Source organism: Papaver somniferum, chromosome 5 (genome assembly GCF_003573695.1).
Source record: "Papaver somniferum cultivar HN1 chromosome 5, ASM357369v1, whole genome shotgun sequence".
Taxonomy (NCBI): Eukaryota; Viridiplantae; Streptophyta; class Magnoliopsida; order Ranunculales; family Papaveraceae; genus Papaver; species Papaver somniferum.
Genome location: NC_039362.1, coordinates 177,994,185 through 178,013,706, shown reverse-complemented (window position 1 = coordinate 178,013,706; position 19,522 = coordinate 177,994,185). Strand labels below are relative to the sequence as shown.

The following is a 19,522-nucleotide window of genomic DNA, read 5'->3' as shown; positions in this document are numbered from 1 at the left end:
ATTGTACAAGGGTTTGACCAGACTTTCGACAAGAGTTTGATGCGAGTAATCAGTGAAGAGGGCAACAGTTCTGCCCAAGTATTGTGTAGCTGCTAGTCTTGGCTCGAGGTTGTGCACAAGGGATGTCTTGCAAATGCAAAAGCTTGATTCAGAACTTGAGATAAACATGGAAACATTGGTCCAATATTCAAAGATTGGGTTTGTAAAACTTGGACGAAAAACCAGTTAAGAGAGTGAAGCTTCTTGTCGTTGATTTTGATAGTTAACAGTGCAGAAGATATGTACTCGAATTTATAAGTATATAAGCTATGTGTACTCAAATTTGTAAGCAGTGCAGCGGATATGTACTCAATATAATAAGTGTGTAGACACGCACACGTTTGGTAGTAGAGGGTATTATGGTCATTTCAATGTTTTCAATTAATTTTGGACCTCCAGATAAAAGAAAATTCCGGTTGGACCCTACTATAAATAACCTTATGGGCTTAGGACCAAACAAGAAAGTTTCCTTAATGGATCCACTGTGGTGGAAGCTCAAAATGCCAAAAAAGCCAAACTAGATTTTGCTTGAACAACCGCATTTTTTAAAATCCCATACTGGTGCATAATTAACTTATAGCTAGGGGATGTTTAAAAAAGAACACTACTAAAACTCGCTTTAAAACCCAACTGGTGCATATATATATAAATCCAGGACCAATAATGACCAGTAAGTAATTAACAAAACATTGATTCATCTAATAGAACACTCATTAATAGATTAGATTAATTAACACAATCAATCATTCATTATTAAACATCGATTCAAACAACACTCGAGCTAAACTCTTCTGTTTATACAACAATAACAAGAACACCACCAGAAGCTGAAAAACTTAAAGACTTGTAGATTTCTTCAACACGAACTATAATCATGATGACAGTGTGCATAAAACTATCCCCTTCTTATAAGATGATAAGAAATGGTTTCAACCAAAAAATCAATATTGAAGAATGCATCTTTATCTCAAAAGGTAGGCCCCTGAGCTTCTTCATCCGGATGACACTCTGAGTAACAAGCACAATATATCTTATTAAGTTCATCCTCATTCATCTGGGCACACGCTATCCCAACACTGGCACCAAATGACTTGCACCAATCTATACAATCCCCTTTCACATCATCTGTAGGCGAATACCTCCAACGCATGAGTGACCCAACACAAGACAATCCATCAGAGTACCATGGGTGGTGTGGGTTATACCTCGCAAAACAATTATGATATTGAGCAGTCACATTCCTGCACGTTGAGAAAAACACAAAAAACACAAAATTAGAAAAACTAAAATAAAATATACCCAAAGTTCAAATAATATCGCAAAATATGGAGAACCCACATTTAGAGGATATCCCATACTTTAATGTAACAATCAGCACCCTAAACCACTGTAAAATCATTACAAATGCAAGAATCGGCATTGAAAAATTATACCAGACTGCTATAGTAAGGATCTCCATTTATGTGTCTATCCCTTAAATGTGGAACCAAAATGACGTATAATTCCTCACAAATTAATTAAATTAAACAATTTTTTTTTTGCGTCTTAAATGCATATCCGAATAATTTTATATATTATTCTAGTACGAAACTATAAATTGTAAGTGGTGTCCGACGATACTGACATCTGAATAATTTTTTGAGGTGAGTCGTTATTCGTCATGAGCATTATTACAGGTTCAATCATATTTAGATATGCAAAATATGTAATTAATAAAATATCAAATAATATTTGTAACAGTTATATTTTGTACATCCATAAAATTTTAAAATCTGTTTTTGAAGCATGAAAGTTATTTCATTTTGTCTAAATCTTATGCCACAAAATTAACAACTCCAGGAAACAATGAACGTAAGCTTTTTGCCAAGTTTTTTTGGGTTTTGTAAATAGGTTGTGAACCATATTGGCGTCCATTTGTAATACAACGGTAAACTACTTATTGGGTGATAATAATTCAGAATTTTTCAGCACCAAAATTTTTATCGATGGAAAGGAAAACTCCATATTCGCTAAAGGAAAGCCTTCCATATTGGTAAACATGAATATAACTTGTGATTAATCGATAACATGGTTACCTGATGTGGATTAAGGAAAATAAGTCGATTTTTATGAAAAAGTAAATTGGAATTACACCATACTTACATTGATTGAAGAGCCATCAAAGTGAAAAAGAAACCAATGATAAAAATATCTTTTCTAGTTGCCATATAGAGATTTAGAACTATAGAGTACACTTTGATTGTCCACTATTAGCAATTTGATTTGGGAGATTAGCAACAATCTACCTGTATTTATAGCAACGAAAACCACATAGTTAATCATTTTTTAAAATTATTGGAAAGTTGGGCCTTCTTTCTTGTATTAAAATTTATTGATTAGTTAACAAATAAAAGATAAGCGAATTAATTAGATAAAAATATACCTTCGAAGTATGAGTATATTCAAATATACAGTTGGCAAAGAAGAAAAAACAAAACAAAACAAAAGATACATCCTAGTCTCACATTTTCTTACGATCACACTTTTTTTCTTTCTTTTGGTATAACTAAATAATAATGACTTTAGAGCTAATTCAATGATGATATATTCTTGTTATAATGTTCAATCTTCTTTATCCTATTTGTACTTACTTTGTGGGAATAGGGTGTTTAAAAAAGTACAAGCAATATTAAGAAGATGGAGTTTACTTACTACCTTTTGCCATATGATAGAGTTTGTGCAGGGGAAAAATTAATGATAACTTATACAACAATTTTCAAGGACTACCGAGTACCGAACAGACCATTACTATTGTAAAGTGCTTAATGTTTAACTGGGCTTTGATTTTGACTGTTCTCATGGTTTTTCTTTATCAACTTTGATATGTAATTGGCATATTGTGCTTCATATATTCATGTAATCTTTTCTAAATCTTGTCACTTTTTTGGTAACTAAAAACCATTTTTTGTTTAAAATTAAGCACCGCTAAACTTTTTTTTCAAAAAATGATTGTCTTTAGAGATGTCAGATTGCCTTTCAACCAAAAAGATTTCAGGCTAATTGTTTACTAATTTACTTATTTTATTTTGCGTTTAGTATCCATCTAATTATTGTAAACTAATCTATGTCGACACTCCACCCCTTTTGTTTAATGAATTTCTTTTTTTCATAGAAAAATTATCAATAAAAAAAAGAAAAAAGAAAAATCCATTTGTAATTGTCAACTTCCTAATCATATATGACAACCAACTGTAGGGCATAATTATCATTAGTGTTTTGCAATATTGTTCCCATGGATCGCGTCTAAATTTTAATACGTATTAAAAAACAAGTAAAAACAATTAGATCCATCAGCATTCAATTGATCCATCACGATGCCGTGTATATGGTATTGAAACCAAATCCAGCGGATCCCATCCGCTGCACCCCTTCGGCCTTCGGATGCTTGTCAGTTAACAGTTAACACCTTTAAAAAAGGACGAATTTTTGGGGATCATGGTTTTTTTTGGGACCATGATTTTATTTTGAGTAAAGACATTAGAAGTAAATCTAGGTCACCCCTTATCTAGATATTTATATTAATTCCTAAATTACCCTCCTGATTAATTTTAGGTGATGATTAGTTAGTGTTAATAATAGTTAGTGTAATGATTAGTGAGATGATTAAGTTAAAGATAATTAGTGAGATTAAAAAATCAGATGTTTTATTTTTTAAAGAAGTAGAATTATTGAGAGAGTAAAGTTAGAGAAGATGAAGAAGGAAAACATGAAAAACGATGGATTTTACCGACCACAACCGGAGGAAGGGTATTTGAGTACCCAGGTATGCTTCAAACTTAGATAATGTTGGTTGAATTGCTCCAAACTTTCAAAAAAAATGAAATTTTTTATGTAGATTTGGGCCAGTTCGGTTACCATATGTCAAGAACATGTAACCGAATACACCTGAAAGTGTAGTTCGGTTACGTTTTCCAAAAACGCAGGTTACCGAACTCGCTCGTTAATGGAGGTTTTGGTCATACAGTGTTATGTTCGGTTACCTAGGATAAAATGGTAGGTAAACGAACTTTGAACTTAACAATTTATTTGGGTACATCTTGTGTGTTCGGTTAGTTCGCAAACTTCAACGCAACCAAGTTCCCAACCGAACTGCAGGTTAAAAGTAACCTAGTGTTAGAAGTTCGGATGGTTCGCAAACTTCAACATATTTTGCGAATCAACCGAACTGGGCTTATATATGCATATATGAAATTAGGCAAATGTTCGGTTACTACGAAATTTATTTCTTGGCGAATTAGGTAGAGTTCGTTTACGAAGTTTCAAAGATAGAGTTCGGTTACAAAGAAAATTTAACATTTTTGCGAACGAACCGAACTTGTGGACTTCTCATTATTTTCGTAAACTAAAGTTCGGTGATATCCTTATTTTGCGAATGAACCGAACTTATGGACTTGTGTTGTTCTAATACAAGGAGTTCGGTTAAACGTATTTTTTTGCGAATCAACCCAACTCTGAGTTCGGTTAAGAAAACTTTAATTCGGGATAACCGAACTTTTCTCTGAAAAAAAACCCTCCATTAAACCTCTCTGCAACTTCCATTTTCAACTCATTTTAATGATTACTTCTCATTTATTCAACCAAAAACGAATGACAAGTAATGGGTTTGTGAGAATATATTTGTTAATGTTTTAAGTTAAGCTATATATATATATATAGTGGTGGTAATCGGAGGTGGTGGTAATCGGAGGTGGTGGTGGTAATCGGTGGTTGGTGGTGGTGATAATCGGAGGTGGTGGTGGTGGTAATCGGCGGTGGTGGGCGGTGGTGGTGGTGGTAATCGGTGGTTGGTGGTGGTGATAATCGGAGGAGGTGGTGGTGGTAATCGGCGATGGTGGGAGGTGGTGGTGGGAGGAGGTGGTGGTTATATATATATATATATATATGTGGTTATTGGGTTGGTTTTAAATTAAATTAGGCTAAGGGTAGGTTAGTCATTTCAATGCTTTAGGACACCCCTTATAACTATAGGGAAGGTGGCCTAATAAAACCATGGTCCTCTCAAAAAAAAACCATGGTCCTAAAAAATCGTTCTATAAAATCTAGAGGAGGTATCTTGATGATGGGCCAGAATACAAGTTAGATCTCATATGGGCTTTGTTTGATACCATGATTTTTGTGTAAGCATAATATGGAACTACTTTTTTGGACTACTCAAAAATGGTGGGGGACTGCTTTGTGATAGGAATGTCTATCCTATACTTATAAAGGGTGTCCTAAAGTGTGGAAATGATTAACCTACCCTTAACCTAATTAAAATGAAAACTAATCTAATAAATACACACATATATAACCTAATTTAAATCATTAACAAAACAAAATCAAAATCATAACAAATCCATTAGTTTTAATTTTTCACAAATCCGTTACTATTAGAAGGTTCATTTTCTTCTCTTCTTTCCGCTTCATCGTCTCGGTTCAAAAAAAATTCCACAAACCCACTACTTGGTTGAAAAAATGAGTAGTAATCATCAAAATGAGTTGAAAATGGAAGTTGCAGAGAGAAGTTCGGCTAGGAGTTATGTGAAACAGTTTGTCGAACTAGCCGAACTCAGCTTTAATGGAGTTTTTTCTTTCAGAGAAAAGTTCGGTTACCTTGCAAAAAAAAATTCCCAGCCGAACTCTCAGTTCAGTTACGTCGCAACTTTTTTTCCTTTTTCTCCTAGCCGAACTTTTAGTTCGGTTACGTAGCAATTTTTTTCTCCTCACCGAACTTTTCTCTGAAAACCTATATATTGAGTTCGGTTTCGTCGATTTTTTTTTCCCAGCTGAACATGTGGTTCAGTTACGTCGCAACTTTTTTTTCCTAGCCGAACTTTTTCTGAAAGCAAAAACTCCATTAAAGCTGAGTTCGGCTACCTGTGTTTTCAGAACCATTAGCCGAACTACACTTGTAGATGAGTTCGGCTACCTGTTCTTTAGATGTCCTAACCGAACTCTATTTCCATGGTCGAAATCAGTTTATAAATTTTTCATTTTTTCGAAAGATTCTGCCAATTCAAGCAACATTAACTAAAGTTGAAGTATACCTAAGTACCCAAAACCCTCATTTCGAAATCAACCATCTTATAAAAGAATGAAAAAAAAAACCTTCTCCTCAAGAATTATTCTTTTAAAAACACCTAATTAATTAATCTAACCTCACTAATTAATCATTATACTAACACTAATTAATCATTACACTAACTAATTTAATTACCAAGGGTAAGTTTGGTATTAAAAAAACTTAGATAAGGGGTGACTCATTATTATTTCTAATATCACCCCAAAAAATGGAGAGTAGTCCCCCACCATTTTTGAGTAGTCCCCAAAAAACGGTTCATAATATGGTGTTCGGCATGTGAAGTGTTATTACTTACCACGTTAAGTCCTTCCCAATGACACTCGATAATAATCGTACTCATAAATGCGCCATTGGTAGGTTGTTTCCTCAAGGACTAGTGGTTGAGATGTTACTTTTCTTGATGAAGTTGATTACAAGAAACATGACAAAAAATCTCTGTTGGAATGGAGTTTAGCTCATCAAGTTTGGGCCAAATTTACTAAAATTAGTCAAAAATGAAGAGACAAATTGAGTTCCATCAACTAGAAAATTTGGTTGAGTTACTATTGTATGAAACATTAGATCATGTTGCTTAGAAATAATGGAATCCCATTGGTCCTTTTGAGATTTCCTTCAATCGATCTCCTCAAGTTGTTTGGGTTGTCAATATCCCATTTCCAAATCTGATATTGAAGTTCATAAACATCTTTTCCTTCAATAATACTAGTTTCCTTGTTAGAATTCCATGATAGTTATGCAGAAAAAAACAATCAAGACAACAATATAATGCCGATTGCCTACCCTATATGATTCTACCCACTGCAGGCAATGTTGAGGCCCCTCCATTTCACTCCATCAACTTGTAATATTCCTTTTACATTTTAGCAGGACCACCTATATACATCAATGGATGAAACCAGAACCGAAAAAACGTAAATTTGCATATGTTTTTACTCTAAGCTCTTGTTTTGCAGTGATGAATTTTTGCTGCAATCAAAATTGACTGACATTTTCGGACTCTATTACTGCCTGAAACTGCTGTAACTTTCTTATTACTCATGGCTTATCTAACCGTGAAAGTATATTGATAAAAGTGCGCTCGATTTTGATAATGAAGTTTGTCAATGAAGAGCATCTTCATCACAGACTGTCTTACATTTTACCCCACCACCAAACACAAGATGTCTGTGATGTATAGGTAGGTGGATTCATAATTGTTATGCCAGTGATGCATAACCATTTGACCCCTAAAACCAACCAACTTTTCGGGTCAAGAGTGGTGTCGCCTATTTATCAGTGTTTCGAGAAGATATGTTACCATCCACTCATTTGTTATGTTAACAGGCTAAGAGAGATGCTGTTATCCGAACATTTTGGGATGCTTTGTCAGGATGGCTGGTGTCTCATACTGCAAATGGACCACTGTGTTGCTACATGTTTTTCACGCACAATTTTCTCAAACAATACTAGAACTGCAAGAGAAAGTCCGCACTCGTCAGTAACATTTCTGAATTGTTAACCTAGTGAACGGCAAACTCAGGTTATTGTTAGCGTTATGGCTTGGTAATTGTCACGAATCTAAGGTGCATATGGTGCCAAATATAACAAAAGGCGCCTACCTACTTCTCTAGCACTATGAGCCAGAATCCTAGACATCCTGGTACTATAACTTTACATATTACTATGGGATGAGTAGTAGCTTTTATAAGATGCCCACGAAGAGTTCTTAAGTTAGGCATGGCGGACCGTGAATGGTCCTGTCAATTCACATATTGCTTTTCTAGCTGTAATAACTGGGTCTCGGGGCATGTAAAAAAAGGATCAATCATATGGTCCCCCACACATCAATTCACCTTGTTTTTTGATCAACTTTTTTTTCTCATCACTTCAATTCAAATCTCTCCCCATTTTATATGTGATCCTGTTTTGTTATAAAAGGTGCTAGTTCGATTGATAAATAAGGTGAAACTATCAAAGGAAAGTGAAACGCAAATTGAAATTCAGTACCTCATAGTTTTCATCATCCTCAATTCTTCCAGTATCTCTTGAATCCGGTACCGGCATAGTAAGATGAGTGCAGAACAAGATGGAGAAGCAGGGCACGTGCAATACTATCTGGCGCAGTTGCAATTCTCTCTTCATAGAGTGAAGAAGAACAAGTCAGTAGGTTCTTCATGTGCCATTCTTTTCCATCACGACCACTCTATCTTAGTTATAGAAATAGTTCGCAGCGGCGGAGATTAGTTGCAATCCATATACCTTCTACATATGATCCAGAGAGACAAAACCAATTCATAGGTATACATTACCTTCAACTGATTTTGCATCATTTTTCTTCTTTTTTTTTTGTTTTTTTCTGCTGCTCATCTAATTATTCTAGTTCCAAATTGAGTAAGAAGATTGCAGGAGAGGTAATGTACATAAGAAAGAAAATTGCTTATGTGCATATGGTTTCCAACGCTTAGCATGACAATGAATGATCCAACAACTTACATAAGCGACATAGTGGTAGATCACCGGCCAGTAGGTCGGTCGGATCCTTTCTGTTTCAGCTTCCACAATTAGACATTTTCTTGTCCAAGAAATTGGGGAAGGTACTCGGCTAGCGATGTATCCAAAATCCATACTAAGCATGCATAACAATATGATATGAGATTGGTCTAGATAGACAAATCTATAGAAATTTTCTACAACTCAATTCATGCCAATCGTTGTACAGATTTGTTATTTCACTTACCGATCTATCTATCAATGTACCAATCTATCTACCGTGGCAACAAATCCGGTGGTCAATCAGTCGAAAAATATAACAATGAGAGCAACAATCAAAGCCTGATCAACAAGTCCAGGAAACATAGTTACTCTAAATTTTCTCCTCCCTGTTGTCAGCTTCCCCAGCTTGTATAACAGACTCGTCTGCATATTATAAACATCTAAATTTCATCTAGAGTGTCTCAGAATCGGCATATACTTCATTTATTAGACTCTCACTGTCCACGCCTGACCGAACTATTCCATAATTTCTATTCTAACCAAATAGTATACAGAATTAGTACTGAAATTGAACTATATATACCTGAGCCATAATTGAATTGCCTCTGTAAATTGTACAAGACCTATGAAATGGACTCCCTTTAACCTTAATCACATCTTCAGCATCCTTGGCGGCGGCGGCGACACCATTACTCACCGGGAAAACTTCCAATTCAATCTCTCCTTTCCACTTCGACACAAACTTCTTCTCAACTTTAAATATCAATTGCCCTTCACTTCCAAATCCTTCCCATCCACCCTGCAAAACACAAAAACAAGAAATTGTCATCAATAGTATAAAGGGGCAGTTGCCCCAGTATCCCTCCCCGAATTCGAATACACTGAACTACTTACCTGGGTATTACGATTGATGAAGATTAAGGGGTTGTCATCGGAATCAAGAAGGACTCTATCATGATTAGTTTGTTGCTAATGATTATCATCGACTCTGAATACAAGATTTCCACAGGCGTCGTTAAATTTAAGGTTAAGACTTAAACGTTTCTTGGAGACGAAAAGATCTACTGGAATTGGAGATGTTAATGGATGGATTAGTTGAGTTGGAGATGAAGATAAATTTGAAGAACCCATACAAACATTAAAATTTCTGAGGTTATAATAAACAAGAATGGAAGATTCTGATTGGGAAAGTGATGATGATGAAAGCAAAAGGGGGAAAGAAGAAAGGGGATAAAGGTCGGTAGACGGGAATATTTATTAGTTGGCGAAACTGAGAGAAGGGCCTTTAACTTTACTGGTATACGATATTTCCACCCCGTCTTGGAATGGGAAATTAGAGAGCTTTTCTGACAACCAAGCGGCCAGCCAGCCACCCGTCGGACTGACTGAAAATGTTAGAGCAAACACAATGATCAGGTAGGTGCAATGCATGTTAAAAATACATTTCCTACATCAAATTATCAGAAGGAGGTGAGTTTTTCTATTGGAAGGAAGAAAATATCTAATAAAAGGAAAAAACAGTTTATCGAATGGTCTGGATAAGTTAATCCAGAAAAAACTTTCTTCGGTAAGATTTTTCCTTCATCCCTGATAACAAAACCCGGGGTGAGAACGTACTCGCTTGCTTAGGGCTGTTCATGGTCGGTTTTGGTTCGGTTTCTAGCCAAACCAAAACCGAAACCAATATTATTGGTTTCTAAAAATCTAAACCAAACCAATCCATTAACCATTGGTTCGGTTTCCAAATGGTTCCAGTTGGTTTCGGTTTGTCCCAGTGGTTTTTGGTTAACCAATAATTATGTCAAACCAAAACAAAATACACAAATTTACAGATAAAAAAATCGTAGTTGCCGATAGTATTGGTTTACACAAATATACAGACAAAAAAAAATCAAGAATAGTTAAAGCTTACTCTAATTCTAGAGATCAAATGAAGATATATAATATATCTTAATTTAGGTATTGACAAATAAAAAAGAAGGAAGACGGGAAGAAAAAAGTCGAGTAGCAGCAGCTGTAGTTGGGGGTGGAGAAGGGAGGCGGCTGAGAGAAGGAGAAAGAGAAAGAGGGAGAGTATCATAATGAAATATTAGATTTAGGGTTTCTATTTATCCTCTAAATTAATGGGTAGAATCTAATACTTTTAAATCGACGATAGAAATTAAGTTTAAAAATTAATCGGTTCCCCAATGGTTTTTGGTTCGGTTTTCAGGTCAAACCAAAATCAAACCAGTAATGTCGGTTTTTCAACATTTTTTACCAAACCAATCCAAATCTAAATGGTTTGGTTCGGTTTCTTGCTTATTGGTCTGGTTCGGTCGGTTTCCAACGGTTAACCGACACCATGTTCAGCCCTACGCTTGCTAGTTTTTCTCTATGCAGCGGAAAAGATAAAAGATACCTTAGTTTTGTAAATGTTATTGTAATTCAGTGATAAAGTCATTCTTAATGATACCAGTGACTTGAATGCGAAACTTACCGATGCCAAGTGATTTATCCATTATTTTTGTTTGTTTTTTTCTCTCTAGATTTTGGGTTTTGGGTGGGTAGTCACCTCGCATGATTTATGCCGGTTTCGCCATTCTGGCCACCGGATAAAGTGATATAAACATAAATGTAGGAAATACCATATGGTCCTAGGAATAATATATTAGAGAGAGTCTAGTCCAATTGACTCAGTCATGTGTCTGTTTGGTCCTATTTGTGAAAATATATTATAATTTGGTCCTACAAATTATAATTTGGTCATAGGGTGATGTCATGGATGATGTAATTTTCATTGTGTGGTGGCAGAAATACCCTTATATTATTGTTTGGTCATATAAAATAATGGTTTGGTCCTAGTACCAAATAGTAAAAAAATATTATTTTCTCTTTTTTCTCTCTCTTAATTAAAAGAATTAAATAAAACTTAAAACTAAAATATCTTTTGAACCATATGTCCAAAAATGATAAATTTTATATATTCGGAAAGCCCTCGACAATAGCTTTCCAACAAGTACCATTGTCGCTATGTTTAGGAGCTTTTAATTTTTGCCTTATTTTTTAGCTATAAAATGAATTATTATACGAGTTCATTCTACAAAATGAACTACTTTAATGAACTATTATACGAGTTCATTCTACAAAATCAACTACTTTAATGAACTATCATGCTAGTTAGTTAATTCCAAAAAATGAACTCTTTGTATTAAATAACATACGAGTTCATTCTACAAAATGAACTACCATACGACTTCATTCTACAAAATGAACTGGTATAATGAACTATTATTACGAGTTCATTTTATAAAATGAACTACCATAATAAACAACTATTACGAGTTCATTCTACAATATGAACTACCATTCTTAATTACTATTACGAGTTTACTTTACAACATGAATTATCAATCCTACAATATGAACAACTATTATGAGTTCATTCGAAATTAAAAATAACTATCACGAGTTCATTCTTCAATATGAATTATAATAATGACTATCATTACGACTTCATTCTTCAAATTGAACTACTATTATGAGTTTATTCTACAAAAAAAATAGCTAGTATATACGAGTTCATTTTACGAAATGAACTGCTACTATTATGAGTTTATTGTACAATATAAATTGCTAGTATATACGAGTTCATTTTACGAAATGAACTGTTAGAACTAGAATGAACAACATGTTCAAAAATAGTGTTCATTCTCGGAAATGAACTACTATTATATCGAAAAAATAAAAGCACCGAAACATAGCGACAATGATACTCGTTGGAAAGCTATTGTCGAATGCTTTCCGAATATATAAAATTTATTAATTTTCGACTTATATCTTGATAGATATTTCATTTTTAAGTTTTTATTTATTAAAATTAAGAAGAGAGAGAAATTAATAAAGAAAATAAAGAATAGAAAAAAAAAGAAAATTACTCACATGAGAAGAAAGAAAATAAGAGACAGAAAGGATACTTTAGATATTTTAATATTTTTAAATAATTATGGACCAAATGGAAAAGGTGATTTTTGAAAGGAACAAATAAACATGGGACCACCTAAAAAATGACCAAACCATATTTTTCCCAAATGTAGGAAATATGATCTCAATGGTAAGATACAGCCTAAAATAATTTCTTTGTGGAAATAAGGTGGAGCAAACAAATCTTTGATGGTTTCTTTTACAATTCAGTGAGAAAGAAAGTAGAATGCAGGAGAAATTCAATTGTCCCCTTCACGAATCAAATACACAAAATTGGTTAAAAATACCAAAATGCAGTAGAATGGACAATTAGATTTTGATACTGTTTAAATGGACAAAAATGTAAAAATAGACAGGATGTAACCAGTTTCATCGTGCCCATTTTTAAATATTTTTTCTTAGTTTTAATTTACACAGGATGTATCCAGTTTCATCCTTGCTATTTTTTAAATTTAAGCTAAGATGAAACCAGTTTCATCCTTAATATGTTTTTTTGGCCATTTCACCCAAACTATTTTTTACTCGTCCATTTGCACCGTGATTTAAAAATATTTGGACATATGACTCATTTTCCGAATCAAATAATAAGTGAATTAAGACCTCCACGGGCATCGAAAACAAGGCCAGAACCCAATCCATCTTCCGTGACCATCTTTCAATAAGATTCCCTTTCAGACTTCCAAACTCTGAGTTTTTTTTAAATTAACTGGTAAACATCCGAACCTATGTCCATATCCACAGGAGTGAGTCCGTTCGGTCTTAGATCCAGATGAACGGTTACGTAGGTGCCCTTATCAAGCACAGGTTTACGACTAAAACCACTCATTTTTTCTTTCTACAAGCATAAAAAGCTTGAGAAATGTAGGAAGAAAGTTTCTTTATCCCTTCATAGAAAATCTTATAATTAATGGCGTGACATTGTGTCTAACCATTGGTTACGAAGTTAGATCCCCATTCACACATACTGTCTGTCATAGTTGATTTAAAACCACGTGCATGGAGATCGTAAGAATTTTTTTCTTCTTTGGGGAATTTTCAAGGTAGGGGTAGTACAAGGTCTCGGACTCATCCATTAGTAATGCATCCGTCATTCTATGGTGCTGTTAGTCATGTATGAGTGCACACGCACAGTAGTACATTACACAGCACTCAGCTCGCAGCAAGATAAGTCACACAAGAAAAGTCTAAGACACGGTGCCTTCTTTCCTAAGTCCAGTACACTTGGAATAGTCTACAATGATATGGACTGATACTTGTCGGGATGTGCGATATTCAACAATTTAGCAAACTCATGGAAGATACAATCAAAGAATTTCAGACTGTATAGTACAAAACATTCCTCAATGGTTCACCCCTAAACGAACGAGTACTCTCGATTAGAAGCTAGTATATATTAGTACCCTACCATAGATTTGGCATGTGAATACTAGATATGGTTGCATTTGGATTTAATATCACTAGTCAAAGTAAAAATAAAGTTAGACATGTACAACTCAGTGTCACCACCAATAGTAGTTAACCCAATTGTTTCTTCGCTATATTAACTCGTTCACCCAACACAGATTCAATATCAGTTGGTCTAGGCTTCCATAGTTTCATATACTTCTGTGCATTCGTTAGGGGAACAATGATCAACTTAATGGCTCATCATGATACTTCAAGTCTAGTTGGGAAACTAGTATTTGAATTGGAGGTTGATTGCGATGCTGACAAATATTATAAAATTTATAAGCACGCAGAAGATGTACAAACGGTAGCTCCTCATCTTTACGCCGGAGTAAAAGTTATCCATGGGGAAGCAAGCCGTTCCGGTTGTATCAAGGAATGGAATTGTATCCTTGGTATGTACAAACACATACTATTGCAATTGATTATTTTACTTCTCCTTGAATAAAATTGGATTCAATATATGCTTCACGAATTTCCATTGTCTTTGTGTATGCAGAGGAGGAAACAACACATAATGATGAAACAAGGACGTTGCATCACCGTATATTTGAAGGAGACTTGATGAAGGATTACAAGAAGTTTGATTCGATAATTGAAGTCAAACCAAAGCCAAATGGAAATGGATGTGTTGTGATACGGTCATTTGTGTATGAGAAAATCAACGAGGATTCTCCAACTCCATCTGCTTATCTACCTTTTTGCCATCAGGCCACTGAAGTCATGAACAAACACCTATGCGGTTCTAATTAAATGATTGATGCAATCCAAACATGAACCCCTTACGTAGAACATACGTTTTAATCAGTTGTTACTTGTGTGTGTTCTTGTTGTAGCAGTATGTGCCTATATTCAGTTTTCCTAATCGATTGGTTAACAAGTTAGTTAAACTGTATTCGGGAATCATTGGTGTCAATAACTGATTCAATTTCTAGGTGGTCATTATGACCTCTTATTTTATTAAGGGATTTTTATAAAAATAGATGTGTTTTTTGTGCTTTTCAAAACTAAGCCCGTTTTTTTATTTTATTGCAAAACTAGGCAAGTTTTGACCAAAAGTGATGGATGGAAAGTTAGCACCGTTAGCTGTACATAAAAAGACCTAACAGTCCTTTGAATCGGTTGTTGTGACCCAATTAATTCTGTATACGTCACCACATAGTGCGTACTGATAGACACATTTTTGAGTCTAATTTGATGTCAATACTATATATTGTTGGCACTCGATTTTGTACTAATTTTGTTATTTTATGTATTTGTAGGTATTTTTTGGAAATAAATATTTTTGGAAAATTCGGCTCGAAAAGTTGATTTTGGCACCCGGAGGACAAGTGTTATTCGGACTCTCGCTTTTGGATAAGGGGTAACCTAATTACTAAGGGGCACCCCAGGTCACCCCAAGGCAGCTGCTATTCGCACCCCAGTTCAGGATAGGGGGACACCCCTCTTCTTCATTTGAATATCGATTTTGGCGGGAAAAATGTTCACAGCACAGGAGAATTTTCGATCGAAGAAATGAAGTAGTGGCAGGCCGATTCAATGGTTGAAACTCATTGGGTATCTTCTTATGGGCTAGAAAGGAAGGTTATGGGTCTTTAGATCGATCAAATTTGGCTAAATAACTCACAAGAAGAAATCAGGGCAGCACGAGCATAATAAGAACAGTTCACGGGATTACGTGATTTGGAGAAGATTTTTAGCGTGTTAAGTGCATGATTGATGTCCCGAGCAGTAGGAAGGAGTGTTTAGTTATTAAACAAGGAAAGAAATACAGCTTATAACGCGTGGAGAATCATTTCAGAGAAGAAAATATTCGGAAGATATTTTCTTTAAACACCGAGTAATGAAGATTATATGGAGTAATTGAGGGAGATTCAACGAGCTGTAGGTGTATAAATATGTTCCCTTGGAGTACTAGAGAGGTTGTCGAGAGTTGGGGGTCGAGCAGAGCCTCTGAGGAGCAGAAACAATCGATATCCAGGAACGGGTTCTGCTGTTGTTGCTGCCATTAAAGAGCTTGAAGAACACGAAGAACAGACTATCCAGGACAGTCTTATTTTCAGCAGCACCAACAACAGTAGGCTTGTGTCGTTGTTTACAACATCAAAGTATTGTCGTTGTTTTCTGGACGCTCAGCGTGGGTGTAGATCCACTGTTTTTATCTTTTTCAATCTTTTGAACACCTTGTGAGCTTGAATTATTATTTTGAGTGTGTGTTTGATATGAATAGCTAAACCCCAATACTGGGATGAAGGAGGAAGCCTTATTTCACACTTGGGTAATTATATTTAATTCTTTTCATGACTTTTGCATTAATTTTAATTGAAATTATGATTTAAATTAATTAGTTGTGATTTGATTTGATGGGTCATGCTCAGCTTAGATGATTTGATGTCTCATGCTAAACATTTACACCTAATATTTTGAGAATCAATCTTGGCAATAAATTAGAGTCGATATATTTAATATATTTTTCGAGCTATTATTGATAAAAGAATTATTATTTGAACCTTAAGAAATGAAATTGGAGGAATCCTAGTCCCAGTACCTCTCGCCCATTGTGACAAATATTGTGTATATATTTTTATTTTTAAATCTTTACAAGTCCGAACAACGAACTCTTATTTACCGCAATCTTAACACTACAACACGTACGTGGCCCTGCGTACGTGGCACCTCTTACGTGGCAATTCAGTTTCTCTCTTTACTGCAATCCACATACAACCACTGTTTCCCATCAATTTAACAATATCATCTCATTTCCTCTTTTCCCCTTCACCATTTACCAACAAAAATAATCTTCTCTTAACCACCAACAAACCACATCTAGTCACCACCATTTTCTTGCCATCATCTCAGCACCACTTAAGCCACAAATACACCTCAACAACAACAACGTAACCAAGCCATCTGCTCATCACTGTCACCAGAAACTTCTCATCTTTCTTCTTTGGTCAACAACAATATCCAACTCTTCTTCATGTATCTCAAATTAACAGAAAACCCTAAGTGTAAATCATGATTTCACAACTAAACCAAAACTGAAACTCCATATTATCAAAACAACTTCAATTTAACAAACTCGTAAACTCTTAACAAAATTCACATAAACCATGTCTAAATTAAAGAAGTCCTAATTTTCATTTTGATTGTTCATCAGTACAGCTTTGCATAATCAACGCAACATCAACCCTTTCGTTCTTCAGCTACCAACAACTCAATATCATCGTCAGTTCAACATAGACCCAAATTCAAATCCAGAAACCCTAATTCCTAATTTGGGGAAGAACATCATTCTCAGCTTCAAATTCAAAACCCTAACTTCCTACTTCAACTAATACTTCAACCTTAACTCTTAATTCGTGACAAACCCACCTCCAATTAGTCTTCTAAACCCTCAATTTCATCTTCCCTGACTTCTCTTATAAACCTTAATTTCTTCAATTCCTCAACCCCGTCATCAATTGAACAATCACCCTCTTGTTATTAAACTACCAGCAACTAAATAAACCTAACAATTCATCTCTAGAAATATTGCAGAAGAAAGAAAAGGGAAGGAGAAGAAAAAAAAAGAAGAAGAATGAATGAGATCGAGTTTATCTCGACTGGTTTCAGATACTCATCACTGCCACCAGAAGCTTCTCATCTTTCTTCTTTACTCAACAGCAACACCATCTCGTATGTGAACCTAAAACCATTTCAAGTCGAACCCCACCTTCAATTTCAGTTAATCATCTCTTCTCTGTTAATTCAATTCCACCAAACCCTAATCTCCAATTTCCTGACCTAACTACCAGCACATTCCCATTTTCATTAGGCATCAACCACCAACCCATCTCCTATGATTTGTAATAACTCTCGAATTCTCTATCAGTCACTGCAGTAGATCCCCATTTTTTCTTCTCATATTTCTCGATTCACAGAACCCTTCTCGTCACTGCAATCTTCTGCTACATCCATGGCAATCAAAATTCCACACAAGCACTTTCATTTTCTCTTCCTCCTCTTGAACTTCAGGCACAATGAACCCTGCGCCTCCATTTCTTTACTCTAAGGTGGAGAATATGGTTTAGGAGTTGATGGTTCTCGATTTAGGGTTAGAAGTGATTTAGGGGCTTACTTACACACGAAAAAGAGAGAGGGCATTTTAGTAATCTTCACAATTTCAGGAGATCTCTCCATACGAGATTTTAAGGAGATTTTGACGAGTCAACGCGATAAATTGACCGAGATAACGGATTTGGATGGAATCCGTTTAACTTGCCTAGTTTTGCAATAAATAAAAAAAACAGGCCTAGAAACGAAAATGAGGGTCCAAAACAGGCCTATTTCTACATATAATCCTTTTATTAACTAAAGATTAAGAATGTTTACAAGAATGATTCGAGTATTACAACAATTCTACTTGAAACCTAAGCTCACTCTATCTCTCTTCCTAATTTTTTTCCAAGACTTGTCCTAGAATCCTCCCAGAAACAATGACTCTCTCCTTTATATAGGATTTTACATAGTGGATGACAGCTAAGAATCCCATTATTTTCGGGATCACTATGCGACATATTCACTCATATACAATCGCTCATCTTCGCATAACATACTTCTTCGCATGATTCTTCACACTTTACTCGTGACTTTGCTGACATTATCTGGTGCGACATCTCAAATTTGCTGTGTGCGACGCCCTTCACTTATGTTGTATTCTTTACTTCGCGTAGTTATTAACGTGTGCGATATTTAACTCCTACATTTTCCTCTTCTCATGTTGCTTATTCTTCAGAGTGAGCGATATGATAAATTCTCCTCTTGCAAATCGCACATGCTTGTTTTTTTTCATTTTACTTTGCAGAAAATTTTCCATATTTCAAGCTCTCCTTATGTACGCGTGTCCTTTTAACCACTCATCTTTCGACACGTCCTTTTTAACCGTTCATTTCTTCGCATTAATGAGAATAAATCTTGCAAAATGGGTCGCTCTTTCCTATATATTCTCTTCTATCTTACTCCTTTTATTTCCTTCATTCTTCTTCACCTTCTCTGCAAATTTATATTCTTCATTCCCATTCTTTAATGGCTCCTGCTGGTAAAAAGATGGAAATCGAATTTAACAGAGTGAAAACTGACTTCAATCAGAGGGGTTATGAACTATCTCTTCCACCTTCATATAATTTCGCATCCAAACTTAATCTTGATCTACTCAAATCTGAGAAATGGAATGACCGAAAAATCATCGTTTCATTAGGTCAACTTCAATTTCTACCAATTTCCTTATATAATCCTGAGAATCCTCTTTTCTATAGAATTCTTGCTGATGAAAGATTCGCACGAGGAATATTTCAGTTGAGTGGTGATGCTATCAGGATACCATTAGAGTATGCTCGTCGCGCAGCTGGTCTAGGAAATTCTTATCCTGATGAAGTGCGAAAAGAGGATCATCGTGATAAAATTATAGATCCTGCTGAGTGATGTATTTTGAAAAGTTGTTGTAGATAGTGGTACAAGGGG

At 35.1% G+C, this 19,522-nt stretch overlaps 2 protein-coding genes and 1 long non-coding RNA gene across 3 annotated transcripts; 1 reads left to right on the top strand and 2 right to left on the bottom strand.

The window, feature by feature from the left end:
• Positions 1-738: 738 nt before the first annotated feature.
• Positions 739-8,246, bottom strand: LOC113283788. The gene is made up of 3 exons (XR_003327628.1): positions 8,126-8,246; positions 2,182-2,324; positions 739-1,280 (listed from the first exon to the last, which is right to left on the bottom strand). It is a non-coding gene; the product is annotated as an uncharacterized LOC113283788 (long non-coding RNA).
• Positions 8,247-8,816: 570 nt separating this feature from the next.
• Positions 8,817-10,156, bottom strand: LOC113280175 (protein LURP-one-related 7-like). The gene is made up of 4 exons (XM_026528831.1): positions 9,582-10,156; positions 9,464-9,497; positions 9,195-9,410; positions 8,817-9,034 (listed from the first exon to the last, which is right to left on the bottom strand). The coding sequence occupies exons 1-4, from the start codon at positions 9,740-9,742 to the stop codon at positions 8,912-8,914; spliced, it is 534 nt and encodes a 177-aa protein (XP_026384616.1). The 5' UTR covers positions 9,743-10,156; the 3' UTR covers positions 8,817-8,911.
• Positions 10,157-14,021: 3,865 nt separating this feature from the next.
• LOC113278229 (major latex protein 146-like) lies at positions 14,022-14,827 on the top strand. The gene is made up of 2 exons (XM_026527126.1): positions 14,022-14,415; positions 14,520-14,827. Exons 1-2 carry the CDS (start codon positions 14,202-14,204, stop codon positions 14,771-14,773), a joined length of 468 nt encoding a protein of 155 aa, XP_026382911.1. The 5' UTR covers positions 14,022-14,201; the 3' UTR covers positions 14,774-14,827.
• The last annotated feature ends 4,695 nt before the right edge of the window (positions 14,828-19,522 follow it).

What these genes read in the sequence shown, in the direction of transcription:
- LOC113278229 (XM_026527126.1), top strand. Translation starts at nt 14,202, where the DNA reads ATGATCAACTTAATGGCTCATCATGATACTTCAAGTCTAGTTGGGAAA. An exon ending in GGAATGGAATTGTATCCTTG is followed by an intron (nt 14,416 to 14,519) that starts GTATGTACAAAC and finishes TTGTGTATGCAG; the next exon opens with AGGAGGAAACAACACATAAT.
- LOC113280175 (XM_026528831.1), bottom strand. Translation starts at nt 9,742, where the DNA reads ATGGGTTCTTCAAATTTATCTTCATCTCCAACTCAACTAATCCATCCA. An exon ending in AGAGTCGATGATAATCATTA is followed by an intron (nt 9,498 to 9,581) that starts GCAACAAACTAA and finishes CCAGGTAAGTAG; the next exon opens with TTCAGTGTATTCGAATTCGG. An exon ending in ATTCGGGGAGGGATACTGGG is followed by an intron (nt 9,411 to 9,463) that starts GCAACTGCCCCT and finishes TGTGTTTTGCAG; the next exon opens with GGTGGATGGGAAGGATTTGG.